Source organism: Enhydra lutris, unplaced genomic scaffold (assembly GCF_002288905.1).
Source record: "Enhydra lutris kenyoni isolate GAN:26980312 unplaced genomic scaffold, ASM228890v2 scaffoldscaffold4, whole genome shotgun sequence".
NCBI classification, from domain to species: Eukaryota; Metazoa; Chordata; class Mammalia; order Carnivora; family Mustelidae; genus Enhydra; species Enhydra lutris.
This window is the reverse complement of record NW_019154088.1, coordinates 17,581,010-17,603,627: the sequence shown is the minus strand read 5'-3', so window position 1 is coordinate 17,603,627 and position 22,618 is coordinate 17,581,010. Positions and strand designations below refer to the sequence as shown.

At 34.3% G+C, this 22,618-nt stretch overlaps 1 protein-coding gene across 1 annotated transcript in view; it reads left to right on the top strand.

The window, feature by feature from the left end:
• Positions 1–22,618, top strand: part of LOC111159976 (family with sequence similarity 227 member B) — a 187,137-nt gene that overhangs the window by 24,225 nt on the left and 140,294 nt on the right. The window contains exons 7-10 of the mRNA XM_022522703.1: positions 2,534–2,632; positions 7,018–7,119; positions 11,022–11,148; positions 21,457–21,594. Of these exons, the coding sequence (XP_022378411.1) occupies positions 2,534–2,632; positions 7,018–7,119; positions 11,022–11,148; positions 21,457–21,594 (466 nt within the window). The remainder of the gene's footprint in view (positions 1–2,533; positions 2,633–7,017; positions 7,120–11,021; positions 11,149–21,456; positions 21,595–22,618) is intronic.

Genomic DNA, 22,618 nt, shown 5'->3' with positions numbered 1-22,618 from the left:
AGGATTGCCACCCCAGCTTTCTTTTGATGTCCATTAGCATGGTAAATTCTTTTCCACCCCCTCACTTTAAATCTGGAGGTGTCTTCAGGTTTAAGATGAGTTTCTTGTAGGCAACATATAGATGGGTTTTGTTTTTTTATCCATTCTGATACCCTGTGACTTTTGATTGGGGCATTTAGCCCATTAACATTCAGGGTAAGTATTGAGAGATATGAATTTAGTGCCATTGTATTGCCTGTAAGGTGACTGTTATTCTATATTGTCTCTGTTTCTTTCTGATCTACTACTTTTAGGGTCTCTCTTTGCTTAGAGGACCCCTTTCAATATTTCCTGTAGAGCTGGTTTGGTATTTGCAAATTCTTTCAGTTTTTGTTTGTCCTGGAAGCTTTTAATCTCTCCTTCTATTTTCAATGATAGCCTAGGATATAGTATTCTTGGCTGCATGTTTTTCTCGTTTAGTACTCTCAATATATCATGCCAGCTCTTTCTGGCCTGCCAGGTCTCCGTGGATAAGTCTGCTGCCAACCTAATATTTTTACCATTGTATGTTACAGACTTCTTTTCCCGGGCTGCTTTCAGGATCTTCTCTTTGTCACTAAGACTTGTAAATTTTACTATTCGGTGATGGGCTGTGGACCTATTCTTATTGATTTTGAGGGGGGTTCTCTGAACCTCCTGGATTTTAGTGCTTGTTCCCTTTGCCATATTGGGGAAATTCTCTCCAATAATTCTCTCCAATATACCTTCTGCTCCCCTCTCTGTTTCCTCTTCTTCTGGAATCCCAATTATTCTAATGTTGTTTCGTCTTATGGTGTCACTTATCTCTCAAATTCTCCCCTCATGGTCCAGTAGCTGTTTGTCCCCCTTTTGCTCAGCTTCTTTATTCTCTGTCATTTGGTCTTCTATATCGCTAATTCTTTCTTCTGCCTCATTTATCCTAGCAGTGAGAGCATCCATTTTTGATTGCGCCTCATTAATAGCTTTTTTGATTTCAACTTGGTTAGATTTTAGTTCTTTTATTTCTCCAGAAAGGGCTTTTATATCTCCCGAGAGGGTTTCTCTAATATCTTCCATGCCTTTTTCTAACCCGGCTAGAACCTTGAGAATCGTCATTCTGAACTCTAGATCTGACATATTACCCATGTCTGTATTGATTAGGTCCCTAGCCTTTGGTACTGCCTCTTGTTCTTTTTTTGGTGGTGAATTTTTCCGCCTTGTCATTTTGTCCAGTAAAGAGTAGATGAAGGAGCAAGTAAAATATTAAAAGAGTGGCACAACCCCATGAAAATATGCTTTAGCCAAATCAGAAGAGATCCCAAATAGTGAGGGGAGGAAAAGGGGATAAAAAGAGGTTCAGAAAGAAAAAAAAAAGAATTAAAAGAAGAAAACCAATAAAGAAAAATTATAAAAAGGAAAATATATATATATATATATATATATATATATATTAGATAAACTAGTTAAAAAACGTTAAAAAAAGAAAAGGGTAAAAGTTAAAAAAAATTAAGCAGAAGAAGAAAAAAAAATTGAAAAAGAAAAAAAAAATTAAATTAACTGCAAGGCTAAAGAATCATAGGGAGAAAGCCATGAGTTCCGTGCTTTCCTTTCTCCTCCTCTGGAATTCCGCTGCTCTCCTTGGTATTGAAACTGCACTCCTTGATAGGTGAACTTGTTCCTGGCTGGGTTTCTTGTTGATCTTCTGGGGGAGGGCCTGTTGTAGTGATTCTCAAGTGTCTTTGCCCCAGGCGAGTTGCACCGCCCTTACCCGGGGCGGTCTGAGTAATCCGATCTGGTTGCTTTCGGGAGCTTTTGTTCCCTGAGCGCTTTCTGTAGAGTTCTGGAGGGCGGGAATGAAGATGGCGGCCTCCTGGTCTCCGGCCCGGAGGAGCCGAGAGCCCGGGGCCCCACTCCTCAGTGCGCCCTCAGAGAACAGCGCCCAATTACTCCTGTCACCGCCTCCGCCTGCGCTCCGAGCTGACTGAGCCTGCAACCGGTTCAAGGTAACCCCGAGCTTAGAGCTCACTCCTCGGCTCTGTCTCTGTAGCCGGCTTCCCCGTTCTAATACCTGTAAGCTCTGCGACACTCAGACACCCCTGATCCTTCCGTGACCCTGCGGAACCCGAGGCCACGCTGACCCTGCATGGGCTTCACCCCATTTAAGCCTCTGGAGCGATGTCCCTCAGTGGAACAGACTTTTAAAAGTCCCGATTTTGTGCTCCGTTGCTCCGCCGCTTGCCGGGAGCCGGCCCCTCCCCCCGCGGTCTATCTTCCCATCGCTTTGGATTCACTTCTCCGCCAGTCCTACCTTTCAGAAAGTGGTTGATTTTCTGTTTCTAGAGTTGCTGTTCTTCTTCTCTTCGATCTCCCGTTGGATTTGTAGGTGTTTGCAATCTTTAGATAAGCTATCTAGCTGATCTCCCGCTACCTGAAGTAGTCTCAGCCTTCTACTTCTCCGCCATCTTGACTCCTCCCCTGCATTAACATGTTTTATAATGGATTTTAATTTGACCTCCATGCATCTTTTTTTCCATAGGAAAAGGTTTTCAAAATCTGGAAGGCCCATTTTCTCTCAGAAGCCTCTATTGCTCTTTTACATGATTCCTTTTGGTGGTGGTTTCTGCATAAATTTAAGGTATGATGTTATTTTTTTAAACTTAATTCTTAAGTTGATTTGGGACACAGTTAATTTTTTAGTAGAGGTGGCACTGGTACAAAAAATATTTTTCTAGATCTTTTCATAGAACTTATATTTTTAGTATTCCATACATGTTAGAAATCCTATTCAAAATCTAGAGTGTTTTCATAGGAGTTAAAACTTTAATATGGATTTCAATGATCTGAGTCTTCATTAGTCAGAGAAAGATCAGTGAAATCAAGCAGTGTAATGAATAATAAAGTTGTAGCTTAACTTAGTACTATAATGTGGTGAAAAACAGCTAATGAAAACCCACTGCAAATCAGTGACACTGAAGGTGGTTTCATTTGGAAAATAGTCTACGGAGCAGATGAAGAGAGGGCCTTTACTTGATTCAGAAAGAATTGCATTAAGAAGAGAAATTAATTAGCATTAAGAAGAGAAAGACATCTGGATATTTGGGAAAGGTATCTGACACAATAAGAGAATGGAAATAAACAGCACACGAGTCTCCTGTTAGAGAATATGTGAGCCTGGAAAAAGTGGTGAATACCATTGTGTGACTTCTGGATCTGGAAGAGTGGAAGATAAGATCAACCCCAGGGATCACAGCCTTAAGCTTTAAGAAGGTGTGCCACCCCATCAAGGAAGCCTGAAAATGGACTCCACTCTCCACCTTTCTCCAGCTCAAATTCCTCACACAAACCTGCTTATGGATTGTCACAGGAATTTTACACCATGAAGAAATTGTGTGTTAACCAGTTTTACATACAAACCATTCAGTTAGTGCTTTATGTTAGGATAAACTATAGGTTAGAATTACTCTAGGTTAAGAATCTCTGTCCTATATTTCTGGTATTGTTAGGAGCTCTGGATGATGCATAGGAAATGGCATATCAGTAATAAAAAATAATTACTGAGGGAAATTTGTGAAATCAGGAATTACATTATCTGAAATTTCTTTCTCTAGATCTGGGTCCTGAATTTATGTTTTCCCATGAAGACAGAGAAACATTACATCCCACTTAAATCTGTTGAGATTATATATAATAAGTTTTTTTTGAAAGAAACATAATCTAGCAGTGTTCTAGTTATTGTCTTGTCAGGAAATTGTAGTATTTTATTGTTTTGAATAAACACAGACTTAACACAAAAATATGAATAACTCACTACATTTATAAGATTATTTTTGCAATAACAAGGAGTTAGAATTTTTTTTATCATTTTTTATCATTTTTTAAATTGGGCTCCATGCCCAGCAGGTAGCCCAATGTGTACCTTGAACTCATAACCTTGAGATCAAGACTTGAGCTGAGATTAAGAGTTGGATGCTTAACCGGTTACCTAGGTGCCCCTAGAATTTTTTATCTTTAATCAAACTATTCTCTAGAAACTAGCTTTCTGAAATTAAAATGTAATAATTTAGTAATAATTTTAAAACATTATAATTTACTAAGATTTCTAGTGTCATGATTTTTGTCATGTTTTGAGAATCAATATATTTGTCTGGGTCAGTGTTCTGCTAGTGTTCTTTGGGAACTAAAGGGGGCAAATTGAAGCAAACTCTCCATGATTTAACTAGAACAGTTCTTCTTTCATCTGTTTAGTTCAATAAACTCTATTATTTTATTTCTAAAAGGGTTTATTGTTAAATATATATAATATATTTAAATATGTTAAAATGGATGCAAAATACATAAATTCTATTTACTTTGGAAGGATAAATAATACTGATTTTATACGTGGAATATGGTAAAACCATGAACCACTTGTTCAGTTTAGTTATCTGGAGTATAATATGAAAAAATATATAATCATACTCTAGAATATAGCATGCTTCAGTGTGGTGGCTCTAACTTATTTCAGTAATTGTTATAGGATTAATAGAAAACCAAATTTTCCTTGTTTGTTGCCCATGATTTAGTGGTAACCTGGTCTAGTAGGAAAAAATACTGAACTTGGATCCAGAAAACTAGAATTTTAAATCTAGTTTTCCCAAATAGTTATTTTTAAGAGTTTGGTCTAGTCAAAAAAATCTCTCTGAGCATCACTTATCTCATCTCTAAAAAACAAAACAGGTAGAAAATAAAATATACCCTGCTTTTTCCCCCCTAAGGTTGCTGTATTAAAAGTGATACAAATAAGAAGATACCAAAAAAAAAAAAAAAAAAAAAAAAACGAAGAAGAAGAAGAAGATACCTAGTAAACTGTGAAATACTATATAAATGTAATATGGGAATCAATAAAATAGAGTTAAGAGATCTGGCTTTCAAAAACAAGTTTATGCACTTAGTAAATGATGTGACCTAGAATAGTTATTTACCTTTCTAAATCTTTCATAAGATTAAAAAAAAAAATCAACTAATTTACATGTTTTCTGGGTTAAATGAGAAAGTGCGTGTAAATTTGTTTGTTTATATGGAGATATATATATAGTAAGTGTTCAGTGAATATATCATCACCGTCATCATCATCATTATTACTATTATTATGATATTAATAGAACAAAAGTTATTCCAAAAATTGCTGGTCAATTGATAGGCTAATGACAAAAGTTTCCCTAATGATGTTTGACTAGAAGAACTTTGGTAGTGATATTGCCATATGCTTAATGTTTAAAAATTGTCCTTGGGACTTGGGCTCCCAAAAATATTCAGAAAGCTGGAAAACACATCATTCCCACCCATGTCACAACAAAGAAAAGTGATATAACCTATAAAATTACAACTTTTTTGAACTTACCGTATAGTGTAGTTTTCAAAGCAAAGAATGTTACCAGGGGAAAAAAGAGTAACTGTATGATGGTAAAAAGGTTGATTCATCAATATAACAATCCTAAATATATGTGCACCTAATAAAAATGCTTTCAAACACGTTTAATAAAAACTTAAAACTTCAAGGGCAAATGAAATTAATAAGTATACTGAGGTGTTTCAAAACCTCATTCTCAATAATTGGTAGACTATATAGAAAATCGGTAATGATATAGAAGACCTGAGCAACACTGTCAAAGAGCTTAATTGATCAAATTTGACATTTATTAAATATTCCTTCCAGCAACAACAGAACACATTAAACATTTATCAGCTACTTTCTGGGCTAGGAAAACATCCTAATAAATTTAAAACAATTCAAGTCAAACATAGTATGTTTTCAGACCAAAATGGAATCATATTATAAATGAGTAACAAAAAGGTATCCAGAAAATCCTCAAATATTTGGAAACTAAATAACACATTTTTCAATATCTGTAGGTCAAACCAGAAATCAATAGAGAAATTAGAAAGTATTTTTGAATTTAATGAAAATATACTTAAAATTTGGGGGATGTGGGGTGCTTGGGTAGCTCAGCCAGTTAAGCATCTGCCTTTGGCTGAGGTCATGATCTCTGGATCCTGGGATCAAGCCCTGCATCAGGGTCCCTGCTCAGTAGGGAGTCTGCTTCTCCCTCTGCCCCTCCCCCACTACTCATGCACTCACACTCTCTGTCAAATAAATAATTATCTTTAAAAAATAAAGTTTGTGGGATGTAACTCAAACAGTATTTAGAAGTTTAAAGGATTAAAATAACTATATTAGAAATAATATATTAGAAATAAGTTCTCAAAAACTATGACCTCACCTTTTATCATAAGAAACTAGAAAAAGAGGAGTAAAAGAAATCCAAAATAAGCAGAAGAAAGGAAATAATAAAGTTCAGAGAGGCAACTAATGAAAGGAAAAACTGAAAAACAAAGAAGGAGCTCCCTACTGCACCATCTTCCCAAGTTCATCCTATCAGGATTTGACTATAATATTGAGATTATTATTATCTATACATTTCTTTCTTCTTACAACATATTTACTGTGTCTTAGTTTAGCCATTGTGTCACAATTTTACTAATTCTGGCTGTGATTGTCTCATCCTAATAACTGCTTTAATTTCACACTGAGTTACTGATAATAAGTTGGAGTAGATATAGGACAAAAGAAAATAATAGTCATTGATTGCCTCTACATGCCAGCTTTAATGCAGGAACCTTCATTAACTTATCAAATGTGTGTGGGCTTTCTGTGTGCCAGGCACTGTGCTAAGTGCCTGAAAGACAAAGTCAAACTAAACATGATTCTTGTCATTATTTTACTGTGCTACTTTAAGGTATGTATATTTTATATACATTTGACAGATGAGGAAACTAGGACTGATTAACTAGCCAGGGTAAGGAAATTAATGAATAACAATGCCAGTGTTCAAATTCAGGTCTGCATGATACCAAACCCATACTCATTCTCACTGATCTGCCTTGTAAGAACAAATAAAATTACTGACATTATGCATACAAATTCCAATTTAAAATTATAATATTAGTGCTTTTAATTTCAGAAAATGTTTTATTTTTAAGCCTGACAGAGAGAATCAAGATTCCTTGTTTGACAGAATTTCAGAAAGTTATGTGATACTTTTCATGAACATCCCTGCAAGTCGAAAAGATGCATTCCTTCAGGTAAACATAGAAATTAACTGGTTACACTAAGCATTTTTAGAGCAAATGAAAATTTAAAAATAGTTATTTTATTTAAATATCTATTAGAACATATTTTGTTACTTTGAAAGCAAATTTCCTGAAGTAAAGTATTTATAATGTTTTGAAAGTTACTTTCCCCTTCATTTTATTTTATTTTATTTTATTTTTAAAGATTTTATTTATTTATTTGACAGACAGAGATCACAAGTAGGCAGAGAGAGAGGAAGAGAAGCAGGCTTCCCGCTGAGTGGAGAGCCCGATGCGGGGCTTGATGCCGCTCGATCCCAGGTTCCTGGGATTATGAGCTGAGCTGAAGGCAGAGGCTTTAACCCACTGAGCCACCCAGGTGCCCCTCCCCCTTCATTTTATTGTATTCCTTTGCCTCAAAGTCTTACAGAATTTCCTTACTGTGGTATAGATATTTTTTTTTGCGTATTGGTAATTTGAAAACTACTGTCTTATTCTGTGTATATTCTTGATTTTTTTCTGTTTACCTATAAAACTATCATTTTTCTTTTACCTTATAATGTATCTCTGTTCTGTTTAAGAAGACTTGAGAGGTTTATGTTATATGTAAGGACTAAGTACCTGTTACAGTAAATGAAAACAGACATATTTATAATCAAATGTTTATTTTATATTTTTGTTATTAACTAGTGAATAGGATTGATTAAAAGAATTTGTGTCCTTCAGTAATGTGAAATGAAAATGTGTAGGAATTTCATTAGATACTTAAAATTAAATTTAAACATCCAGCACCTCAAAGCAGAAGTCACATTTAGTGACTTTGTTCTGTTGACATCTGTAAATCAGAAATACATTCATATTTTGGAGTTGATAACTGTTTTCATGGGTAAAACAGTAAAACTTAAAAACAGTAAAATGTCCTTCCCAATGAAAACATAATGTTCAGTCTTCACCTATTTTTCTTACTCACAGCCATATACATGCAGTGTCTATAAAAGGAAACTGGTTAAAAAAAAAAAAAAAAAAAAAGGAAACCAGTAGTGGACGGGGAATAAGGAGACTTGGTCTAATGTCCAGAATCTGCTAATTACCTGGGTGATCTTGGGCAACACATTTGGTCTCTCAGTTCCATGGCTAGAAGAGGTTGATAATGACTGTGATTCATGAATTGTCATTTTATAGAACAGTGGTGTTCTGAAAGATGGACTTGGATTTTCTCTGCTAATATTAAAATATTTTTTTATTTCCATGTAAAACTTAGTTAATGGTTAGGATTTGGGGCAATTGTCTAAAAATGACAAAAACAAATACTTCTCCTATCCATGATCTTTCACTTTTCTGTCCTTTTGTGGTAGGTGAGCCTAGTCTACCTACATGGTTTGATGAAATCAAGCGTACTTTAACATAATGCTCTTGAGAAAGGGATAACAGGCCTATTTAAAGGGGCAAAGAAAGTACTGGCACCACTGCATATCTTTTTTTTTTTTAAGATTTTATTTATTTATTTGACAGACAGAGATCACAAGGAGGCAGAGAGGCAGGCGGAGAGAGAGGGGGGAAGCAGGCTCTCCACTGAGCAGAAAGCCTGATGTGGGGCTCGATCCCAGGACCCTGAGATCATGACCCGAGCCGAAGGCAGAGGCTTAACCCACTGAGCCACCCAGGCACCCCACTGCATATCTTTTTATCCAAATGTTCTCTCCTGGGATGGATATACCTTTTGATAGATGTTATATTTATAACTTTTCTCAAATCATGACTTGGTTTTTTTCTGTATCCCTATTTTTTTGTGGCTTTTTCTGAGGGGAAATAAGTTATTTAATCAAGATTCAAAACCTCTTTCAGAACAAATAAAATGTACATATAGGTGATTTGACCGCTTGGCTTGGGTTCAGTCTTTTTTTAATACTCCCTTTCTGTGTCTGTGCTTGAGAATGAAGACATCTGCCTATACATCTATCTCCTCCAGAGCTGTTTTAGTAGAAATAAAGTCTTATCTCCTTTTGACCAATTTCCATTATTTTTCACTCATTCAAATAAGTCAGGATTTTGTTACTGCTTGTTCATCTGATTTACCTTACCTAACAAAGAGGAATTTATTAATTTTTAAGAATCAAAAAGTCATTGTCATGTCCCACTATTCAGTACAAATTAGCTGAATCTAAACAGATTTAGTATGACTTTTAATTCTCTTTCTTCCAGTGTCATACAATGATAGACCTTCAGAAGTTTTCCCAACACAATTTGATACTTGGTCCTTAATCGTGAAGATGAGATATTCACAGAAAACTTTAAGAAGTTCCCCTTATTCATCTTGTTCAACCTTTTAATTTTAAATGAATGTCACTATGATTTTTATACCAAAATATGTGATTATTTCTGGCATGATTCATTTCAATAAAATTAAAAACACAAATATGTTAAAGCATTTCCCCCCTGCCACCACTACCACAAAAAAAAAAAAATAAATAAAATCATGGAGTTATTCAAAGAATATTATCACTTACCAGCAAATATTATCACTTACCACTTGGAGTAGATGAGTTTTAGTTTCTTGTTGTTGCTATAACAAATTATCACAAATTTAGTGACTTTCAAGACAAGAAAAATTCATTGTTTTAGTGCTATAGAGGCCACAAGTCCAAAATGAGTCCTTGGGGGCTAAAATCAAGGTATCAACAGGGCCACTTTCTTTAAGAGGCCCTCCATTTCTTAATCTCTTCTAGCTTCTGGTGGCTGACAGCACTCTTTGGATTCTGGTTGTATTGCTCTAATTTCTTTTTCTGCCATCTCATTGCCTTCTTCTCTTCAGTAGTAAAAATTTCCATAGCCCTCCTCTTATAAGGACACTTGTGATTGCCATGAAGGCCCACTGGATAATCCAATATAATCTTCCCATATTAAGATCTTTAACTTAATGAAATCTGTGAAGCCCTTTTGCTGTATAAATGAACATTTACACAAGACAGTGACCTCTAAGGGACACTGAGATTACAAAATTTTACATTTAATATTAAGGACTAAATGTGTTTTTAGGTATTTATTTGGTTGCCAAGTACCAGAATAATAAATAAGAATTTTTAAAAATTTAATATAAAAATGTAACTTTTATATTTAGTCTCTTCCTAAGAGGAATTTAGTAGTTTAGGGATTTTATGTCTAATAGAATAATGGTAGAACCATATATTTGTTGATATCTGATCATAGTTTTCATATGTAAATAATACACTAATAATTGCAATATATTAACTCACCTAAACAGACTTCAGTTGTTTAAATATATGCTTGCTACTCTTATCACACACACACACAGAATGATAATTATGTGAGGTGATAGAGGTGTTAGTTAATGCTATGGTGGTAATTGTATTGCAATATGTAACATGTATCAACATGTTGTATACCTTAAACTTACAGAGTTATATGCCAATTATAGTTTAGTTAAAAAATGCATAAATATATTTTTTATTATAATAACCTATATGTGTCACTTTCTAAAAGAGCATAACAATACCGAGGTTAAATGAAATAAATAATCATGAAACTTTATCTTAAAATATAACCATCAAGCCTAATCTTGTTAACTTCATCCTTTACCCAAATTAAATTTTCTAAATGAAATAAATAATAAAACTTAAAATAGAATCATCAAACTTTATCTTAACTGTTAACTTCATCTTTTTATCCAAATTAAATTTTCTAAAATGCCAACAAATAGCTAAACTGACTTTATTCCCAACTCTTCTTTGTTCATGTCCCTCAATTAGAGGTACAAAGAAGTTATAAGTGGCCAAACACAAGCTATGAGAAAAAAGGGACATGTATATTTCACAAACTTAATAATCATTTCTTTGGTAGTTTACATATACTACATAAAATATAAAATTATTCTAATATGACTTTATTTTGGGTAGGTGTATCCTGATTGTTTGTCACAGGCCATCTATGCAACATTCCAGGAAGCATTTCCAGAATCCAGTAATCTTTTTAATAATGAATTTAAAGAAGAACTAGGGAATAACATTTTTCTTTGGTTGTCAGGTATGAGTAAATCATTTACATATTGATCATTATTTTGATAACTAAAACTTTTTGTATACAGTATCTTGTTTACTCCAGCTAAAAAAAATTGGTAATTCTCTGCCTTATAAAACATGCCATATTGATGCCTATATATTTTTTTAAAAATTTATATGTGTAGAATTGTTGGATCACTATATTATACACCTGAAACTAATATTACACTGTATGTTAACTAACTGAAATTCAAGGGGCACCTGAGTGTCTCAGTGGGTTGAAGCCTCTGCCTTCAGCTCAGGTCATGGTCCTGGTCCTGGGATCAAGCCCCGCATCAGGCTCTCTTGGTATGCATTGATAAAAAGTTAAGTTGAAAACTAAGGCTACACGAGAGTCGCTATGATTTTTTTTTAATCATGAATATGTTTTTACAGATTTCTTTCCCATGCTTTTTCTCATATTGCATATCCATCAAGAGTCAAATGTTTCCTGAATCTATCCCCATAAATGACCTTTTTGACTTTTACTACATTTTATCTCTTACTTGTGACTATTTTGCACTGGCTAGAGCACTTGTTGAAAGAATTTTATAAGACATGTTTTTCTTATTTCTTGTTCTCTTGTTTCTTTCTTTGAGGAAAGGTTTATATTGTAGATCTAAAATGCCAAATTCAGCATTCTCCTCCTTAATGTATCAAAAATTTCTTTTTCAGGATAAAGTAATCACTATTAGGTGATAAAGTAATTATCTCTATTAGGTAATTACTCATTGGCTTTATCTGTCTGTACATTACATACTCAGTTCCATTACTTACATTATCAGTTGGCTTTCATTTTTGTTTCATTTTTTCACCAACAAAATTTTTATTACCAGAATTTCTTATACACAGTAAGAAAACAGATCACTAGAGACTCTATTAGTTTCCTCTTGCTGCTGTAACAAAATTAGCACTTAGCAGTTTAAAACAACACACTGTATTATCTTACACTCCTGGAAGTCAGAAATCCAAAATGAGTCTCACTAGGCTAAAATCAAGATTTAGCAGAGCTGTGTTTCTTCTACAGGTTTTGTGGAAGAAATTTTTTTGAAGCCTTTAGAAGCTGTATACAGCCTTTAATTCCATCGCCCTCTTCCATCTTCAAAGCTAGCAATGGCTCATCAGCTTCAGATAAGAAATAAAAAACAAAAACAAAAACAAAAAAACTAAAAAGAAAAAAAAAACAACAAAAATACTTTAACAAGCAAATGTGTCCACCAAAAGTGAAGGTGAAGACTCCACGCCCAAACTACCAGAACTCATACAGCAATTCAGTAATGTGGCAGGATACAAAATCAATGTACAGAAATCAGTTGCTTTCTTATACACTAACAATGAAAACATTGAGAGGGAAATGAGAGAATCGGTCCCATTATAGCACCAAGAACCATAAGCTACCTGGGAATAAACCTAACCAAAGAGGTTAAGGATCTGTACTCGAGGAACTATAGAACATTCATGAAAGAAATTGAAGAAGACACAAAAAGATGAAGGACCATTCCATGCTCATGGATTGGAAGAATAAACATTGTTAAAATGTCTATACTGCCTAGAGAAATCTATATATTTTCAATGCCATCCCAATCAAAATTCCACTGGTATTTTTCAAAGAGCTGGAACAAACAATCTTAAAATTTGTATGGAACCAGAAGAGATCCCAAATTGCTAAGGAAATGTTAAAAAAGAAAAACAAAACCAGGGCATCACGTTGCCTGATTTCAAGCTTTACTACAAAGCTGTGATCACCAAGACAGCATGGTATCAGCACAAAAACAAACACATAGACCAGTGGAACAGAGTAGAGAGCCCAGATATGGACCCTCAAGTCTGTGGTCAAATAACCTTTGACAAAGCAGGAAAAAATATACAGTGGAAAAAAGACAGTTTTTCCAATAAATGGTGCTGGGAAAATTGGACAGCTATGTGTAGAAGAATGAAAGTCGACTATTCTCTTACACCATACACAAAGATAAACTCAAAATGGATAAAAGACCTCAACGTGAGGCAGGAATCCATCAGAATCCTAGAGGAGGACATAGGCAGTAACCTCTTCAACATCAGCCATAGAAACTTCTTTCATGATATGTCTCCAAAGACAAAGGAAACAAAAGCGAAAATGAACTTTTGGGACTTCATCAAGATCAAAACCTTCTGCACAGCAAAGGAAATAGTCAACAAAACAAAGAGGCAACCCACGGATTGGGAGAAGATATTCACAAATGATACTACAGACAAAGGGCTGATATCCAAGATCTATAAAGAACTCCTCAAACTCAACACACACAAAACAGATAATCACTTCAAAAAATGGGCAGAAGACATGAACAGAACCTTGTCCAAAGAAGACATACAAATGGCTAACAGACACATGAAAAAATGTTCATCATCGTTAGCCATCAGGGAGATTCAAATCAAAACCACATTGAGATAGCACCTTACACCATTTAGAATGGCAAAAATTAACAAGAGAGTAAACAATAAGTGTTGGAAAGGATGTGGAGAAAGGGGAACCCTCTTATGCTGTTGGTGGGAATGCAAGTTGGTGCAGCCACTTTGGAAAACAGTATGGTGATTCCTTAAGAAATTAAAAATAGAGCTTCCCTATGATCCTGCAATTGCACTCCTGGGTATTTACCCCAAAGACACAGATGTAGTGAAAAGAAGGGCCACCTGTACTCCAATGTTCATAGCAGCAATGGCCAGAGTTGCCAAACTGTGGAGAGAACCAAGTTGCCCTTCAACGGACGAATGGATAAAGAAGATATGGTCCATATATACAATGGAGTATCATGCCTCCATCAGAAAGGATGAATACCCAACTTTTGTATCAACATGGACAGGACCGGAGGAGATTATGCTGAGTGAAAGAAGTCAGGCAGAAAGAGTCAACTATCACATGGTTTCACTTACTTGTGGAGCGTAAGGAATAACATGGAGGACACTGGGAGATAGAGAGGAGAAGTGAGTTGGGGGAAATTGGAGCGGGAGATAACCCATGAGAGACTGTGGACTCTGAGAAACAAACTGAGGGTTTTGGAGGGAAGGGTGGTGGGGGGTTGGGTGAGCCTAGTGGTGGGTATTATGGAGGGCATTTATTGCATGGAGCACTGGGTGTGGTGCATAAACAATGAATTCTGGAACACTGAAAAGAAATAAAATAAAATAAAATGAAAAAGAAAAGAAAAGATGACAGAATTTGTAAAATAAAAGGGGATATTAAAAAAAAAAGTGAAGGTGAGATATTTTCTCTAACAAACAAAAGCTAAGGAGTTCACCAGAACTGCCTTACAAGAAATACTGAAAGGCGTTCTTCAAGCTGAAATGAAAGGACACTAATTAATAACAAAATATTTTATAAAAATATAAAACACACTGGCAAAGGTAAGCATGTAGTTAGATTCAGAATATTCTAATACTGTAGAACGGTAGTATGTTAACCACTTAATTCTAGTATGAAAGTTAAACGACAAAAATATTAAAAATATTGATAGCTATAATAATTTCTTCATGGAGATACAATATGAAAGGATGTAAACAGTGACACCAAAAACATAAAAGAGGGGGAGTAAAAGAGTAGTTTGGGTATGCAGTCAAAGTTAAATTATAAGCACAAAGTAGACTTATATGTTTTATGTAACCCTCACAGTAACCACAAAGCAAAACCTAAGCAAATTCATGAGAGATAAAGAGAGGGAAATCAAAGCAAGCCATTATGGAAAATCATCAATTCACAAAGGAAGGGAGCAAAGAGAAAGAAGGGAACAAAGCAGCCACAAAGATGCCATAAAACAATTAGATGACATCAGTAAATCCTTAACTATAATTACCCTAATCATATGATCCAATCAAAATACATAGAAACCAATAACAAGAAGTAAGTTAGAAAATCACAAATATGCACAAATTAAACAACACACTCCAGAACAATGAGTGGGTCAAAGAATCAATCAAAAGAAAATTTTAAAAATATCTTGAAACAAATGAAAATGGAAATACAACATATCCAAAACTATGGGATGCTGCCAAACCCATCTTAAAGAGGAAGTTTATAGTAATAATTACCTACATTAAGAAAAAAGACTTCAAACATACAGCCTAACTTTACACCTCAAGGAACTAGAAAAAGAAGTACAAACTGAACCCAAACTTAGCAGAAGGAAGGAAATAAGAAAGATCAGAGCATAAGTAAATGAAATAGAGACCAGAAAGACTATAGAAAAAAAATCAATGAAACTAACAGCTGTTTTTTTTTGAAATGTAAAATTGGCAAATGTTTAGCTAGAAGAAGAAAAAGGATTCAAATAAATAAAAAGTGAAAGAGAATACATTACAACCGATACCACAGAAATACAAAGGATCCAAAGAGACCAATGTGAACTATTATATGCCAAAAAATTGGACAACCTAGAAGAAATGGATAAATTCCTAGAAACATAAAATTCCTCCAGACTTAATCATGAAGAAATAGAAAAATAGTAACAGACCAATAATAGTAAGGAGAATAAATCAGTATTTAAAAACCATCCAAGAAATTATAGCCTAGGACCATATGGTTCCATTGGTGAATTATACCAAACATGTAAATAAGAATGTCAATCCTTTTCGAACTCTTCCAAAAAAACCGAACTCCCAAACTCATTTTATGAGGCCAACTTTACCCTGATACTAAAGACAGATAAGGACACTACAAGACAACTACAGACCAATATCCCTAATGAATATAGATGCAAATATTCTCAATAAAATATTAGAAACCAAATTCAACAACACATTAAAAGGATCATAAACCAGGATCAAGCAGGATTTATCTCTAAGATGCTGGATGATTCCACATATGCAAATCAACAAATGTTATACACTACATTAATAAAATGAGGGAGAAAAACCACATAATCATCTCAACAGATGCAGAAAAAAGCACTTGAGAAATTACAAATCCTTTCATGTCAAAAACACTCTACACATTGGGTATAGAGGGAACATACCTCAACATAATAAAGTCCATCTATGACAAGCCCATAGCTAACATATTCAGTGGTGAAAGACTGAAAAGCTTTTCCTCTAAGATGAGGAACAAGACAAAGGTATCCATTCTTACCATTCCTATTTAACAGAGTGTTGGAAGTTCTAGCCAAAGCAATCAGGAAAGGAGGGAAAAAAAAAAAAAAAACCCTAAGTAAAATGCATCCAAAAGGGAAAGATAGAAGAAAAATTTCCTTTTTTGTAGATGATATAATCTTCTACAGGCATACCTCATTTTATTGTGCTTCACAGATGTGGCATTTTTTTTTTAACAAATTGAAGGTTTATGGTAACCCTGCATTAAGCAAGCTTGTCAGTGCCATTTTCCCTTTTGCTTACCTCATGTCTCCATGAGAATTTGGTAATTCTCACAAAATTTCAGACTTTCTCATTATTACATTTGGCATGGTGATCTGTGATTAGTGATTACAACTCACTGAAAGCTTAGGTAATAGCATTTTTAACCAAAGTTTTTAAATTAAAGTGTGTATATTAAATTAGGCATAATGCTATATAATACACTTGATAGACTATAACATAGGGTGAACATGACTTTTATAGCCATTGGGAAACCAAAAAATTCATTCAATTTGTTTTATTCTGATATTCACTTATTGCATTGGTCTGGAGCTGAACACTCAATATCTCAGTTATGGCTTTGTATAGAAAAACCTCAAGACTCCACCAAAAAACTGTTAGAACTAATCAGTGAATTCAGCAATGTTGCAGGGTACAAAATCACTATACAAAATCCGTTGCATTTCTTTATACTAACAACAAAATATCTGAAGTAGTAAAGAAAAAAATCCCATTCACAATAGCATAAATAACAATAAAGTACTTAGGAATAAATTCAGTCAAGGAGATTAAAGAGCTATACACTGAAAACTACAAGATTTTGATGAAAGAAATTGAAGAAGACACAAACAAATGGAAGGTATCCTGTGTTCATGGATTGAAAGAATTGATTTTGTTAAAATGTCCATACTATGCAAACCCATCCATAGATTCAGTATATTTCCTATCAAAATTCCAATGACATTCTTCACAGAAATAGAAAAAACAACCTTAAAATTTGTATGGAATCACAAAAGAACCTCTGGATATCCAAAGAAATCCAGAGAAATATCAAAGCTGGAAGCATTAGACTTCTTAATTTTAAATTACACTACAAAGCTCCAGTAATCAAAATGATATGGTACTTCCATAAAAATAGACATAGACCCATGGAATAGAATCCAGAGCCCAGAAATAAACCCTCACAAATACAGTCAACTAATACTCTCTTCCATAAATGGTGATGGTTAAACTGGATAACCACGTGTAGAAGAATGAAATTGGACTATTATTTATTTTTAAAGATTTTATTTATTTATTTGACAGAGATAACAAGTAGGCAGAGGCAGTCAGAGAGAGAGGAGGAAGCAGTCTCCCTGCTGAGCAGAGAGCCTGATGCAAAGCTTGATCCCAGGACCCTGAGATCGTGACCTAAGCCGAAGGCAGAGGCTTTAACCCACTGAGCCACCCGGTGCCCTGAAATTGGACTTTTTAATACCACTCACAAAAAATTAACTCCAGATTAAAGACTTAAAAATAAGAACTGAATGGCCAAACTATAAGAAAATATAGGGGAAAAATCCTTGATATTAATCTTAAAAATAATTTTTTTTGGCTATGACACCAGAAACACAAGCAACAAAAGGAGAAATTAATTAAGTGGGACTGCATCAAACTAAAAATCTTATTCATAGTGAAGGAAAATATCAACAAAATTAAAAGGCAACTCATGGAATATATTTGCAAATCATATTCTGATATAAAAAGTTAATATCCAAAATATATAAAGAACTCATACAACTGACTAGCAAACAAACAAAAACAGACAAAAATTCAATTTAAAAATGAATAGAGGAACTGTACAGACACTTTTCCAAAGAAGACATACAGATAGCCAACAGACACATGAAAAGATGCTAAACGTCACTAATCATCAGGGAACTGCAAATCAAAATCACAATGAGATCTCATCTCACACCAATCAGAATGGTTCATACCAAAAAGACAAGAAGTAAGTCTTGGCAAGGGTATAAAGAATAGCGAACCCTTGTGCACTGTTGGTAAGAAAGTAAATTGGTGTTGTTATCAGAAAACAATAGAGAACCTTACACCAGTTAGAATGGCCAAAATTAGCAAGACAGGAAACAACATGTGTTGGAGAGGATGTGGAGAAAGTGGAAACCTCTTCCACTGTTGGTGGGAAAGCAAGTTGGTGCAGCCACTTTGGAGAACAGTGTGGAGATTCCTCAAGAAATTAAAAATAGAGCTTCCCTATGATCCTGCAATTGCACTCCTGGGTATTTACCCCAAAGATACAGATGTAGTGAAAAGAAGGGCCATCTGTACCCCCATGTTTATAGCAGCAATGGCCACGGTCGCCAAACAGTGGAAAGAACCAAGATGCCCTTCAACAGACGAATGGATAAGGAAGATATGGTCCATATACACTATGGAGTAGTATGTCTCCATCAGAAAGGATGAATACCCAACTTTTGTATCAACATGGACAGGACTGGAAGAGATTATGTTGAGTGAAATAAGTCAAGCAGAGAGAGTCAATCATCATATGGTTTCATTTATTTGTGGAGCATAACAAATAACATGGAGGACAAGGGGAGATGGAGAGGAGAAGGGAGTTGAGGGAAATTGGAATGGGAGGTGAACCATGAGAGACTATGGACTCTGAAAAACCACCTGAGTGTTTTGAAGGGGCGGGGGGTGGGAGGTTGGGGGAACCAGGTGGTAGGTATTAGGGAGGGCAGGGATTGCATGGAGCACTGGGTGTGGTGCAAAAACAATGAATACTGTTACACTGAAAAGAAATGAAAAATTTTTAAAAATTGTTTTTTAATTTTTAAAAATTAAAAATTTTTTTTAATTTTAAGGAATGGCAAAAATAAAAGTCAACAGAGTATGAAAAAAAAAAAGAAAACAATAGAGAGGTTCCTAAAAATTTTAAATAGAGCTACCATGTAACTGAGCAATCCAATTTCTGGATATATATCCAAAAGAAATAAAAACATACCAAAAGAGATATCTGTCCTCCCATGTTCATTTAGCCTTATTCACAACAGCCAGGATATGGAAACAATCTAGGTGTCTGTCAATGGATGAATGGATAAAGAAGATGGATCTATACAGACAATAGAATATTGTTTGGCCATAGGAGAGAAGGAAATTTTGCCATTTGCAACCATATGGATGAACCTTGAATGCATTATGCTAAGTAAAACAAATCAAACAGAAACATACAAATACTATCTGATATCGCTTATATATTGCATCCAAAAAAGCCAAAGTCATAGAAACGGAAAAGAATTTGGTGGTTGCAGGGGATGGGGGAAATGGGTAGATATTTATCAAAGTATACAAACTTCCAGTTATAAGATGAATAGGTTCTGGAGAAAATACATAGCATATTGATTGTAGTTGATAAACTGTATCATATACCTAAAATTTACTAAGAGAATAGATTTTAAATATTCCCACCATAATAAAGAATGGCAATTATGTGACATGATGGAACTGTTAGCTAAGTCTATGGAGTGATCATTCCAATATATGTAAGTGTATCAAATCAATACAGTTACCAACATTTTTTGTCAATTATATTTCAATAAAACTGTAAAAATTGACATTAGAATAAGAAATTAAAAATCATCAAGGCTAAAGATAAAGAATGCCTTCCAAATGGCCAACAGATACATGAGAAAATGTTCAACATCATTCATCATCAGAGAAATACAAATAAAAACTGATTTGAGCTGCCACCTCATACTGGTCAGAGTGGCTAAAATTAACAACTGAGGAAACAACAGATGTTGGTGAGGATGCAGAGAAAGGGGAACCCTCTTAGACTATTGGTGGGAATGCAAACTGGTACAGCCACTCTGGAAAACAGTATGGAGATTCCTCAAAAATTTCAAAGTAGAGCTACTCTACCACCTGCAATCACACTACTAGTTATTTATCCAAAGGATACAAACAGTGATTCAAAGGGGCACATGTACCCCAAGGTTTATAGCAGCAATGTCCACAATAGCCAAAATATGGAAAGAGCTCAGATGTCCATCAACAGATGATTAGATAAAGATGTGGTATACATATAGATTGGATAAAGATGTGGTATCCGGATACCACATCTTTATCTGATGTATATACTGTGTGTGTGTGTGTGTGTGTGTGTGTGTGTGTGTGTGTGTGTATGCATATGCATATACATATATAGGAATATTACTCAGCCATCATAAAGAATGAAATCTTGCCATTTGCAATGTTGTGATGGAACTAAAGGGTATTATGCTCAGCAAAATAAATCAGTTGGCGAAAAACAAATGCCATATGGTTTCACTCATATATGGAATTTAAGAAATAAAACAGATGAATATAGGGGAAGGAAAGGAAAAATAAAATAAGATGAAATGAGAGAGGGAAGCAAACCATGAGAGTCTCTTCACTCTATGAAACAAACTGAGGGTTACTGGAAGGGAGGTGAGTGAGGAAGAAGTGATTGGGTGATGGCCATTAAGGAGGGCACTTGATGTAATGAGAACTGGGTGTTATATGCAACTGGTGAATCACTAAATTCTACCCCTGAAATTAATAATAAAGTATTTTTAACTAAATTGAACTTAAATAAAATAATTTAATTTATTTTTGTTACTTTTTGGTTCCTACAATTGATTCATAAATATTACTTTAAAATGTTAGGAGACACAAATGAGGAATAACAATGATAGTCACCTATACTTGGAAGCAATCATGTTAACACTTAAGCTACAGCCACACATACACAATAGGTAAAAATTGTTCTTCAAAAAAACATTACAAATGCCTTTCTATGTTAACAAATATTTACAAGATAATTTTTAGTGGATACTTCATAATCCATTGTATAGATACAGTCTTTTTGGATATTTAGGTCCTTTCCAAGTTTTTACAATAATTAACTTCCTCTTATATCCATCAGTGAACTTAGCTTATATCTATGAGTCAGAAGATGATATCAAGTTTTACCTCTTTTCTACTTTTCTACTATTTTACATAATAAGACATTAATATTTCTTATAGAATTTCTCTCATATGAAACTTGAGACTGACAATTTCCACAGGATTATTGTAAGGCTGAAACATGTAATACTCAAAAATGCTTTGAGAAATTAAAAGATATTTTCAAATGCTAATTTCCAGACTAAATTACATTTTATATTAACAGGTTTAAAACCTCAAAAAGGATTTTGGACTCACTGGAATCTAAAAGAGCTCACCACAACAACCATTCATGGTACTAAGAAAGCACCTTCAACATCTGTAAAGGACAGGATTAAGAAGAGTCAGACACGTATAACGGCTGGTAAGTAAGTTTATTGTTAACTGTGAGATGAAATAGCCAAATAAAGTATATTACGTTATGAATTTATCATAATTTCCTTATGATTAATTCTTTGGAGGGTCTTAAAATAACACTTGATTTGTAGATTGATGTTATAATAGTTTGAATATTGCTTCACATTGCTTCACATTATAGTTTTACATTATAAAAGTGTTATGTGCTTAATTACATCCTCCCATTTGCCTGTTATATTTTTATATTGATCTCTATCCTACAGTCTCATCAGTCCTAATAGCCTTTTTATAGATTTCCTAGGATTTTCTGCATGTAAAATCATGTCATCTGATATTAAAGAGCATTTTACTTTTTCATTTCCCATCTATATGCCTTGTCTATTTTACATGCCTATGACTAGGACCTCTAAGAAAATGTTAACTAAAAACAGTGAGCATGAACATCCTTGCCTCATCCCTGACCTTAGAGGGGAAATGTTACATTATCTGCCTTTAAATAGATTTGGTCTGCCAAATACATGCCTTTTGTCAGGTTGAGGTAGTTTCATTCTCTTCTTGGCTTGCTGAGAATTTTTTTTTAATGCATGGATAGATGTAGGATCTTAACAAATGCTTTTTAGCATCTATTGGGATGAACTTTTTTGTTTGTTTCAGTCTTATAATATAGTGAATTACAGGGATTGATTATCGAATGTTAACCCAACGCTGCATCTCTGGTATAAAACCCATTTGGCTATTGTGTTTTAACTTATTCATGTAACACTGGATTTAATTTGATAAAGTTTTGTTTTATTTTCTTGTATTATCCTGTCTCATTTTAGTAATAAGCCTTATGTTCCATACTCTTCTCTTTTTAAAAAGAGATGGTGTAAAATTGGTATTTATTTTTCTTCCCATATATGGAACAATTCACTAATGAAGCCATCAAGGAAGGCCTAGAATTTTTTCTGTGGGAAAGTTCTCAACAATAAATTCAGTTTCTCTAATAGGTGTAGGGCTATTCAGTTGTCAGTTACTTCTTAAATGAACTT